This window comes from Brassica napus, unplaced genomic scaffold, assembly GCF_020379485.1.
Source record: "Brassica napus cultivar Da-Ae unplaced genomic scaffold, Da-Ae ScsIHWf_959;HRSCAF=1355, whole genome shotgun sequence".
NCBI lineage: Eukaryota > Viridiplantae > Streptophyta > Magnoliopsida > Brassicales > Brassicaceae > Brassica > Brassica napus.
Window position 1 is genome coordinate 11786 of NW_026016992.1, and position 12107 is coordinate 23892.

Genomic DNA, 12107 nt, shown 5'->3' on the forward strand with positions numbered 1-12107 from the left:
TAAAACATAGCAATAAATATAAAACTAGTAATCTATGTCTAACATAACGATACAAAATAAAACTGAAAACACTTTAAAATTAACATGGGACAATATTCTGCTCAATTGCAAATTAAGAAAGAATCATATTGTTTGTGTAAATTACTGTAGATGAAACTTAACTGCTTTCTCCATGGAACAGAAAATAGAAGTATACAAGAATGATAAGAAAAGGATGGCTGAGAGGCTGTGTCCCCTTATAGTGGAACCCTATGTTGGAATGTGAATTAATGTGCCTATTAAAAATACCAATGGCCATATTTGGTGGCTTTTCAATTTCAGACAATTTGAGGCCACTTAAATTCCCCATCGCTCTCTGTCTTCATTTTATTTATTTTTGCCTCGAATGTGTCAAATCTTTGATCTCATGCTTGGCCTTTGTAGAATTTATTCACAGTAGCTAAGAGCTATGCATTAGTCTGGTATTGGTTTATGATATTCAGATTAGCTATAAACAAAACTATGTTTTGCCTTTTAAGGAGACTAATGAAGTGAGAGAAAGCCTATAGTTTAAAGCTCAAATTATTCAACAAAAAATGGTTAATAGGTCAGTAAGTAGGCTTGACTTTCACGTTGATACGTTTTCCAATAATAGGCCTTCAAAAGTTTCCTCGTCCCTCATTTCGAAACTCACAATTCAAATTTATTATTATTTCTACCATACTATAATAGTATCAAATCAAGCTGTTATAAAATTCACAATAAGTTCTAAACAATAGCTAATTGCATTTTAATATGCTCTAGTCTACTATCGTTGCACAACTTGGATGGTATTACGATTCATAGACCCTAATAAAAAAATCTATTAGATTTAGAAAAAAAATGTGATAAATAAAGTAGCAAAGGCGTGGCAAAGAAGATTCACCTGGATTTGGATTTTGTTTGCATTGCATTGGGATGATCCCCCTGCAAACAATTCAATAGTTTGAAATTTTCATGATGATTTAGTATAAATTACTTAGTTGAAGACAATTGACAAAACGCTTGTCTACACATGTCTTGCATAGATCGCCGAGTATACATTGTCCTGGTGAATTTATTTATAAAGTAAAGAGAACATTTTTAATTAGCTTTGAGTGACTAAAACACCAAAACAATAGTCCTAAGCGATTTACAGTTAATTGTTATTAGCTTTCTAAAACATAATGCTACAGTCTAGTGATTTATATATCATCAAAATAAATAAGTTTCTCACATATTTTTTAATTTTTTTTTTTTTGAAAAAACATATTTTTAAATTTAGCTTGGCGTACAATTCATATGGCTATCGCGCTATGCATATAAACACACACAGAAAAATCAGAATATATATTATAAATATAATGAGTTCAACAAGGCAAACATGACAGAAGAAAACAAGACAGATCGGCAGACCTCACATGAAAAAGATCATACTGTATCTTCTTCGCAAGCTTATTGCCTAAATCAGTAAATAATACTATTATCTATGTTTTTCTTAAAGTAACATGAGAAATAAATAGTACACCTACGAGTAAGAAAGATTGTTGATATCTGTGAAAATAAATTAAAAAGCTTTTTAGGCATGCAAGTTTTTGGCAGACCTAGCTACTGTTCAGAGCTCTGTCTTTTCCTATTTCTCGTTTAGTGAACAGTTGTTCATTTTATTTTATTTTATTTACGTTATAGTTAATTTATTCAGACAGTACGTACACTTCTATCTTCTTCTTTTGTCTCTGTTAAGATATTTTGTACCTTCGTTTTGTTAATTGTATTTCGAATGCTCAACTATTGTATAATTACATAATAAAAACATTAGGTTAGCAACTCTTGGAGTATATTCTTTGCTTTGAAAGAAAGAAAAATGAAACTTTGACTTGTCACCTGCATGCGGGAGCGTGTTCATTCTCATCGATTTATGTAGTATTACGAGTATAACCAAGTAACTTAAAACTTGGTTCGCAAGAAAGCTGAAAGTGCTCGTATGTATATATATATTTTAAAACTAAAAGTGCAGGAATATTTAATTTAAGAATCATTAATAAGTACTGTACTTAGGAATGGCAATTGGGACAACCCGCCCCGCCGTGGCCCGCCCCGCTGCGGTCTCTATCTCTGGCGGATCTTTGCGGGTCTGCCCGCCGTAACCCGCGGTTCCCAAACCTCTACCCAAACCCGCCCCGCTTGCTATATAGGACTTTGCGGTCCGGCCCGCGGGTAGTGAAAATGCTGTCCTCATTTCTTTGTTGTTGCTTGACTCGTGTGGTGGTGGTTCATGTGTGTCTAATTTTGTAGTAAAGCTTCTCAGCACATCTAGTGACATTAAAAAAAAAAGATAAGAAGGTTGGTTGTCAAGCTTTTTAATGAGACCAAACAAGTGGTATACAATGGGTGCATACCTCTCACAAGTTACGAGTTTTTTATAACCATCATCATCAAGCAACTTATAAGACAAATGACAATTAACAGTAAAACTTTAAAACAATTAACCGTAAAACTTTAAAACTGATAACTTCTTGTCACTAAAGTCTACAACCATCATGTTTCAAGTCAAGTAGTCAAGTCAAACAAAGCAAACGAACTCTTGAACTCAATACTGTAACTTAGTAGCAGATTGTAAATTTGTAATCTAATTACAGTATAGAATGGCGAGTGATATAAATAACATGCAAAGATTTAACTTTAACTCGTGTCTACTGAGAGGAAGAAATCATATACCTGTATAGATGGTAGATGGTGGTAGATCGAGGAAGAGGTGATGAAGATAAGGCTCAGTGGTGACCTTAGTCGACGAGTGGAAGAGAAGGTTCAGAATTGCCTCCACAGTCGCCATTTCTCACCTTTTTCGTCGGTTAGCAGAACACCAAACGTCTCTGGTGAAGAAGACACGCGGGTCTCGAATGCCCCGCAAACCCGCGTCGACCCGCCCCGCATTGGCCCATACCCGAAATTGACCAACCCGCAAGACCCGCAATATCTCGGGCCTAAGATATCTAAGCCCAAACCCGCCCCGCAGTGGGACTTTACGGGCTTAGCCCGCGGGCTAAGGTCCCAATTGCCATCCCTAACTGTACTACTCAAGAAATGAAACATGGAGTATTACTAATTACTACTATTCCTTTTCATAATCTAAAACTAGGTGATTTTATGAGCCATGCGCAGTAAAAAAATATTTAACAATATTTAAAGATCAAATTTTATTAATATTGTCGATTTTGATATTTTCTTACCAATATTTTAATATAATTTTGATTTAATTAAACCCAAAAATAATTTTGTTTATTTTAAATTATACTTACGAATATATATGTATATATTTAAAATTATAATCTTGGATAGATTTTTCTATCTATTTTTTGTTAAATATTATTAAATCAATTTGTATAAAATTAATAAAAATTGATATAAAACTCTATAATTATGAAAATTAAAACTAAACAGTATTTATAAAATTTGTAGATACATTAAAAACTAATAATTTTAAGATTAAAATTTTCTAATTTTACAAAAGAAAATGTATATATTTTTGAAAATTTTAGTAATAAAATTGATAATTATAAGAAATAGAATTTAAAAATAATTCAAAATTGTAATGTAATAATTGAATATATTTATTTCAATGATGCATGAATTATTTACCATATTCTGAAAATTTTACCATAAATATAAAACAATATTAAATGTAACATCGAGAACATGGAATCAACATGTCATTCGGACTTTGGTGGATTCTCAAGATGCAAAATAATTAAAAATAAACCATTAAGTCAAAATAAGATAGTAGATCGGCAGGGTTTGAGTCATGGCCACTGGGGAATTAACATTTTGGCATAAATAAAAAATCGATACGTGGTAACACATGATTAGTCTGTACCACTTTTGTGGAGCAAGGATATCCCTGTATAATTTAAAAAAAAAACAGATTGTGATGGAAAGCATTTTATTAATAATAGAAGATACACTATTAAATTTTGATATCAAGTATAATGAGTTTACCCAGATAGAGAAAGAATGCTACTAGAGTATTATGGTCCTTAGGTCTCTCCACTGAAGGCTTTCTTCTAGAAAATACGTTGTGCACCTAATATGTAACATTTTTTATTACAACTAGTATCAAGGTGTATAGCGGTTAAAAAGAAGAATACAAAGGGGATACAATTTGTGCATGATGTAGAGCACCAGAGGAATCCATAAACATCTGTTTTTTGAATATCCACCGGTGGTTCAGGTTTGGACACTCTCACGAATTTCATTGAATCCAGATATCTTTTCCACTCAATCTCTTTTTGCAAACATGGATCATTTATATTAGAAGGTTTCTCCTAAATTGGAAGATCAACAATTTGCATGGATTTTATGGTACATGTGAAAGGAATAAACAACAAAGTATTTAGCAATTTGAATATTGATCCTATACATACTCTCAAATTGCCAAAAAACGGAGTCATTACTTTGGGTTGATGCACATATTTCACTTACACAAGAAATCAATCAAACTCGATTACCAGTAGAAGCAATAGTATTGTCTATTAGAGGTAGATGGTGTTTTACGGATGGATCATGGAAAAATCAAGAAATCTATTTGGGACAAGAGTGGTATAGCACACTGAAAAGTTTTTGCTGGTTTAATGGGAGCGAAGAATACAAGAGTGAGACAGACGCCACTTCACTCGGAGATAAAAGCTCTCATTTGGGAATTATAATGCATGAGGAATCTAAGACAGCTGAAAGTTACATTTGCAACAGATTTTTCTCAGTTGGTGAAAATGGTTTAGGAACCAAAAGAATGACCAGCCTTTGCAAGACATAAAGATCTTGAAGAGAAGTTTCAACAGCTAAGAGCTCATTCATATACCACAGACGCAAAATTCAAGAGCGGACAGTCTCGCACGCAGTGCAAAAAAGCAATTGTCGTTTGTTGTCCATATGAATGTGGAACTACCAGTTTGGTTTGTACAGTCTATATGAATCTATTTAAGTTGCTCACAAAAAAAACATTAAATATAATGTATGGATTATTACAATATTCTAAAAAGTTTACAAAAAATATAAATAAACATTAAATGTTATCATTTAGTTATAGACTATGTCATCAATTTTATTAGACATGTAACCATTTTTTTGCGAACGTGATTTTGAGAGGACATATGGCAAAATATTTTTCATCGCAAATTATTTTTCAAATAATGTCTAGACGATATATCATGTCTATGAATTGCAAAAATTGAAAAAAAAAATACTTTAGAAAAACGTCATTTAAAATCTAAACTAAAAGTAGTTTAGCCAATCATAAATTACTGTAAAATATTATTGGTTAAATATAAATTAATTTTAACATTATCATATTTTAAAACAGCAAAAATCTTTTAAAATATAATATATTTTAAATATCATAGAAATCTGGACTATGATCTGAGGATAATTAGTGACAAAATCTATTGCTTTTAGTTTTAATCAGTTTTAATTTATGACTTCTTACACTTATTTGCTCTACTGGTTATTTAGAAAAAAATCATAAAATGGTTTACATACAAGAATTTAATTTAAATTTCTGAGTATGTCGAGTGGGTCAAAGTAAGCATGCATGAAAATATGTATTCCTCACTACTTAGGTCAGCTCCAATGGAACTGCAAAACACTATTTTAGTGTGATTTTTGCACCAAATCATCTCCAATGGGACTGCAAAAATTACACCATTTTAATGTAACACTAAAATTTGACAACAAATTTGGTGTGACACTATTCACCACACTAAAACACTATTCATCCTACTAAAACACTATTCACTTATTTTATTACTAAAACATACAATTAAATAAATGATAAATAAAAAACTTAATACATATAATATTATAAAATAATTTTAGTGTGAAGTTTAGTGTTATGGTTGGAGAAGACTTTGGTTTTAGTGTTGAAATTACACTAAAATAGTGCGGTTTTAACACTAAAATAGTATTTGTAGTTGGAGATGCCCTTAAGTCAGTTATTCAATAATATCATACTCGTCTTTTCTTTTTTGCCAACACATACTTGTCTACTGTGAACACAAAAAGCTTTACATATTTAAAATCTACAATGCAAAGCAACGTGGACTGGTACTAACTGAATAGATCGGACTGGAGAATATATTTATATATAAAAATAGTCAACAAACACATCGAAAACCATACTATAAATACTATAATAAAGAAATGGTAATGTGAGATGTTTATTACAGAGAGTTTACAAAAAAGCAGACATGTGTGGTCTTCTCTCTTCGCTTTCTCTTCTTTTCAGGATATAACACAACCTCCTCAATTACAAACTCTCTCTCTACTTTTGACCATAATATATACATTACATGTTTTCGTATTATGAATTTGTGATTTCTCCAAATATTTTGTAACATGCATAGGTACATCAGTCGATTCATTTTCCATATATGAACAAATATTATCACATTTGCCCCCAATATCATCCTTACACAAATATGTATGTGAACCACATACATGAGACTTGAAATAGAGTTTGAATAACAACAGTTGTTGGTAAAGTTTCTTTAGATGTGAAAAGGATGGTGAAGGAGATGGATCCCATGGGAAGAATATGGGAGGGACCTCTTTTGAAGATTTTAATAAATCTTTAGCATTTTTTTCTTGTCTCAACTAATAAAATTAGTTTACAAAAAAAGGGGAACTAAAACAAATGGGACTAATATAAAACACCCATCCTTTTCATTTAAATTTATCTTATTCCCCAATTTTTTTTTCCTCAGCTTATGTACTTTTCTTCACCTCCACAAATCTATATTCACATATATCTTCCTCACCTCCAAAAGAAAAATAAAATCCCCAACCCAAAAATTTGTTTTTTTGATCACCTCATCACTCTCATTAATATAAAATGAAAGAATTCATTTCACCTCATCACGCTATGAAGTCAACCTTTGCCCCATTCAAGCAGCATATGCCCCTTTGGGCTCTCAATTCCATAGAGTTGAAACACAAGAAGAGACCTTTGGATTATCTTTAGCCGTCTTCAATGAAGATTCTGCTGATGAAATCTCTAAACCGCTTGGAGTATAGTTTTGGATCAACCGCTGAGATTGAAGACGGATCCGCTTGTAGAGACTTATAAGCATGCTCTATCTTCTTGCTTATGTCGTAATCTTGCAAAATGTCAATGATTCCGAAGTACAAAACCACCTCGTACACCTCACCGTGTGACAAGTAGTTTGTTCCTCCAGAGGAATATTGATCAAAGTCGCTTCTTCTAGCCATTCGTTCTGCTCTTGCAGGCATGTTTGCACCTAATCTTATCAACGGTTTCCTGCAAAAAAGAAAATCAATCAAATTTTTCAATTACATTTCTCATTAAAAAAGGCCCCCACACATGATCTGTGTGTTTGCCCCCACAAAGTTATTGTGTTTTCAATTCAATAGAGCCTGCCCCCACAAAACTGCCAAGCAACTTTTAATACTAATAATGCGTTGCGATGTAACGTAGTTCTCATATGGAATCATTCAAACTGAACCTTTCAACCACTCTGTGTGACTATGAATGCAAAAAGACTGTCATGTTGGGTCAACTTAACATTTACTGTGATGATTGGCGTACCTGCCAGCTAAGATACGGTCCATGTCTTGAAGTTCAGCTTCTAGGAACCGACAACCGCGGATGTATTTCTCGTTTTGATATGACTCTATCTTACCTGCACAATATCATTACAATGGGTCAGGTCTAGCAGCAGAATAAGATTTGAGGAAGAAGGAGAAGGGTGTTATAACTAACCAGATCTCAAAACGAATGGAGAAAGACCCATCTTGTCTCCTGTATTGTCATCTCGGAAATGAACTCCGATTAAAAGGCTATAATCCATTATTCTCTCAGCTTCCAAGAACTCACAGTCCCGTTTAATTTGCCTGCTCATTGATATGCACCCAGATTAGTAATGTGCAGCCAAAAATAGCATAAGCAGAGAAGAGAAGAGGTAGAAGTGATTTGGATAGCTTACGTCATTAGTTCTTTATACCAATTTCTCTGAAGACGGAAAGAAAAGTTAAGATCAAGGTCCTTGAGAGTAGTTGTTTCATCAATTTCAGCTTCAGGTTTGGAGGTGGAGCGTCCATGGGAAGACCCTTTAAGGTCAAACCGTCTCTGGATTCTATATTCTGAGCAGAACAAGTTCCCCATGACAATAAACCGAGTCTGGTAAGATTAAAAAAAAACGTTAGAAAATTATCCAATGGAAGCAAATAGTCTTGATGAACAGCACAAACCTTCTGGCCACCAACAGGTTTGATGCAATGTACACCGTAGAACTTAGTCACAAGTGAGTTTTCATATTGGCAGATGTGCTTGTAGTAGTTTGGAAGCATACGTAGGAGCACCTAAGAAAACAAAAAACTTCAGGTCAAGTTAGTGTGAATGCAAATAAGAAACAAGAAGTCAAGACAAGAGCCAACGACTAACTAACCTTGACTTCTGATTTCTTCACAGTCTTAATCATAAACCTGTCATCTTGAGTTAAGTAAAAAAAGCTCCCACTTTTTCCAGGTGAAGACAGTTCCCGAAGAGCATCGTCCCCACAGATAGCTAACATGTAATCAGCAGGATCCACCGTGAAAAGCTCCCTCAGCCGTCTAAACACCAAAGGGCAGTAGTCTTTCCAGCGGAAGTCCACAGACTGATGCGGGGGCGTAGTCTTAGAACCCTCCGGTGGGAACCTCGTCCAGAACTTTTCACTCGGGTTGAAATCACTCTGCTTAAGGTCTCGTACAACTGAAGCATGTTTGCCGACAGTATACCTAAAGTATCAAACTTTGGTCAGAACACAGATTCATAACCACATAACTGCCCAAACATTATTATTTTTAATTTAACGTTTTATACTAATTTATTTTATATATATATGACATTTATATAAAAATATTTTAGTTTTGAGTTGAACAATAAAATTAATATATAAAATAAACTAAATTAGACAAATTTGTGAATTTTTAGTAATATTATTAGTTGATTTAAACTAATTTATTAAAAAGAGGTTTAGAACTAAGGATTAAACTGATTTAGAAGAATGAATGAATATTACCTGATGCCATGTTGCAAGTTGAGCATCAAATCATACTTCTTATGGCCTTTGGAGATAGTCTCACCAGCCTTCTTAGCCTCACCGCTGAAACAACAAGGATTCTTCCTAAACTGCCTAAACCCATCTCTATCAACAGACAACCTATCTCTATAAATCACCGAAGCTTCCACATTATCAACAATATCACAAGTGATATCCCCAGCTTCCCCATCCGACTCCCAAATACATATCCTCGGAAACACCTTCTCCCCACCACCACCACCTCCACTGTCAACGCTGGATCTCTTCCGCTTCTCAATCCCATCAAAGAAACTCCTCATCTCACTCCAAGAACTCCCGTCAGCACAGGTCAACAGCCCTTTGGGAACGCCGTTCTCCCACTGACCCTCGTAACGGTTCCCGTTAGGCCAGAGGAGGACGCCTTTCCCGTTAATCACGCCGTTACGCCACTCGCCGGTGTACTGGTTCCCGTTCTTCCACACGTACCTCCCCTTCCCGTCCTGCACATTCCGCCGCCACGTCCCCTCGTACAAGTCCCCGTTGACGTAGCGCTTCTCGCCGTGGCCGTGTTTCCGATCGGCGATCCAGTGGCCGCGGTAGGTGTCTCCGTCGGCGCCGACGAAGGTCCCGAAGCCTTCCATCCTCCCGGACTTGAACTCGCCCTCGTAGGTCGCGCCGCTCGGCCACGAGAACTTGCCTTTCCCGCTCGCCTTCCCGCGCTTCCACTCGCCTTCGTACATACACCCGTCGTTCCACAGATACTTCCCCGATCCGTTCGGGAACCCGCCGGAGAAGGTGCCGGTGTAGAGATCTCCGTTAGGTAGGGGCTTCTCGACGTCCGGCGGAGGTGGCGTGGGAGTCACGCGCTGGGTGGCTCCTTGGGATTTGGATCGCACCATCGGAGTTAGGGTAAGGAGCAACAAGTCGTCTCGTCTCTCCGCTTCGTCGCCTTCTAGAACGTTCTTCGGAACGACGCCGTTTCTGGTGGATAGTATAACTTGAGTAGCTTCGGGTACGACGCCGTTTGAGACTTTTGGTTCGCTCGCGAGAGGCTCACACATTAGATAAACCCTCGCTTTCCACCGTTTTTCGAGATCTTTGCAACGGCATTCGAAAGATTGTAGGTTAGATCTGTCGGAGAACCAAACGGATTTTGTCGTGGTGTAGAAACTTTTCTTTCTTTTTTTATATTTCAAATCTGAGAAGAAACCTTGGTGAGAGTTTTCTACAGACAAACGCTACAGAGAGGAAAATGAAAAGGGAGAATGAAGCATCAAAAGCAAAAGGATAAAGATAGAGAGAGAAGAGAAGAGAAGAGAGAAACAAAAACCTTTAGAAATGAATTAATTTTAGGGGTAGATTTGTAAAATTCAGTGAGATGGTGTTGGAATATGCATTGGGAAGTGGACACAAAAAGCCCACCAGCCCGCCAAAAAAAGTCGCGTCGTTATGACCAATTTATTGACTTGAGTGTAATTACGGGATTTGGGTAAGATAATAATATTAGACAGGATGCAATTACATTTCACGTTTTTTATTAGAAAATTTTACACCATAAATAATTGATGATTACATGAATAATATGACTATATGACAGCATTTTTAAAGTTCAAACCATATTTGTTTTTAGTAGTTAGTGTTATATATTTTAGATGAGTCGTAAATAATATAACTAATTGTATTCATAAGACATGGACCTAAACGGATAATATGATTAGTTTTGATACAAATATCCAAACCCGTTTTAGATACCTTTATTATTTAGACTGTTTTTAGGTTACTATATATTAGAACCGAACTCATCTAGACCCAGAAGGATCCAACTCAAAACTCAAAATCCACACAAATTTATAATATTTATGTGGAGCCTAATTTCAAAACAACAAAAAAAGATACCCGAAAAAAAATAGCATGCACCTAAAGAGATGGCCAATGTTTATGCGTAATTGGTTTTATAAACTAATAAAAAAAGACTTTTTCTATGTTTGTCTAAATTCCATGAAATAGAAAAAGTCTTTTACTTAGTAAAATAATTATATGGAACGAAGAATTAAGTGACAATGAATGTAACATATTTTTATTATTTTGATTTAAGTTATTATATTATTCAAAAAAACATGTCGTTGAATTATGTTTTTGGTTATGTAATTTTCAACAGATTGAAAATAAAATTTTTAAAAAAAAAGTTTTAGTGAAACAAACTAAACTGAACGTTTAACCTTATGCAAAACCCAACTATTTTATATTTTTAATTTTATAATTGACACAAGATAATGTTGATTAACTGATAAATAAAAATTTGCACTATTATTATTATAATATAACTAATGGTGTGATCTATTGTTAATATAATATAATTAATGAAATTGTTAAATTGAATGAAATATACAAATAAAATTAAAGTAGTTATATTAATGAAATTATTAAAACGACATTATAGTTCTTTTTTATACTACTAACATGTTTTCAAATAATTTTTTTTATACTACTATCTATATTTCCAAACAGTACCAAAACTTTTAATAATACAACAAAAGCTGACTCGCATTTAGAAAACAAATTCAATTTTTTACCAAGTAGATGTGCTGTGAAGTTTGGTTTTATATTGGTTATAGTATATAGTATACCATTAAGAAACACACAAAAATGTTGTTATTGATTATAGATACTCCTTTTCATGGTAAAATACTAATGTCTAGTGTTGATTTTTTTACAGATTAAACATAGTTAATAACGTAACATCTATTTTTACCCAAATGCAGCTTTATAGTTCACTTGTGAAATAACACACATTCACAGGTCCAAGAACATGTTCACCCAAATGAGCACGCCGAGATAACTGTTCTCTCGTCAACACATAATCATTATATACATATGCGTTCCTGAGTGCGTGTGTAAATATGAAAAGTTCTTTTTATTTCGGTTAATCTCATTGTACTAAAACCGTAGTTAATTCGTAATTGCCGTCGTCTACAAGTTTTCACCATTGACAAACAATATAATCATTAAAAATGTCCAATCTTGAAACTAAAATATGTT

At 34.3% G+C, this 12107-nt stretch overlaps 2 protein-coding genes across 2 annotated transcripts; both read right to left on the reverse strand.

Annotated features, from left to right (window-relative positions):
• Positions 1-1908: 1908 nt before the first annotated feature.
• LOC125606735 lies at positions 1909-3121 on the reverse strand. Its single transcript, XM_048775642.1, has 2 exons — positions 2716-3121; positions 1909-2310 (listed from the first exon to the last, which is right to left on the reverse strand). Exons 1-2 carry the CDS (start codon positions 2828-2830, stop codon positions 2036-2038), a joined length of 390 nt encoding a protein of 129 aa, XP_048631599.1. The 5' UTR covers positions 2831-3121; the 3' UTR covers positions 1909-2035.
• A 3483-nt stretch (positions 3122-6604) lies between these two features.
• LOC106397758 (phosphatidylinositol 4-phosphate 5-kinase 2) lies at positions 6605-10585 on the reverse strand. The gene is made up of 7 exons (XM_013838385.3): positions 9069-10585; positions 8454-8784; positions 8257-8367; positions 7992-8185; positions 7769-7899; positions 7595-7688; positions 6605-7306 (listed from the first exon to the last, which is right to left on the reverse strand). Exons 1-7 carry the CDS (start codon positions 10127-10129, stop codon positions 7006-7008), a joined length of 2223 nt encoding a protein of 740 aa, XP_013693839.2. The 5' UTR covers positions 10130-10585; the 3' UTR covers positions 6605-7005.
• Between the last annotated feature and the right edge of the window lie 1522 nt (positions 10586-12107).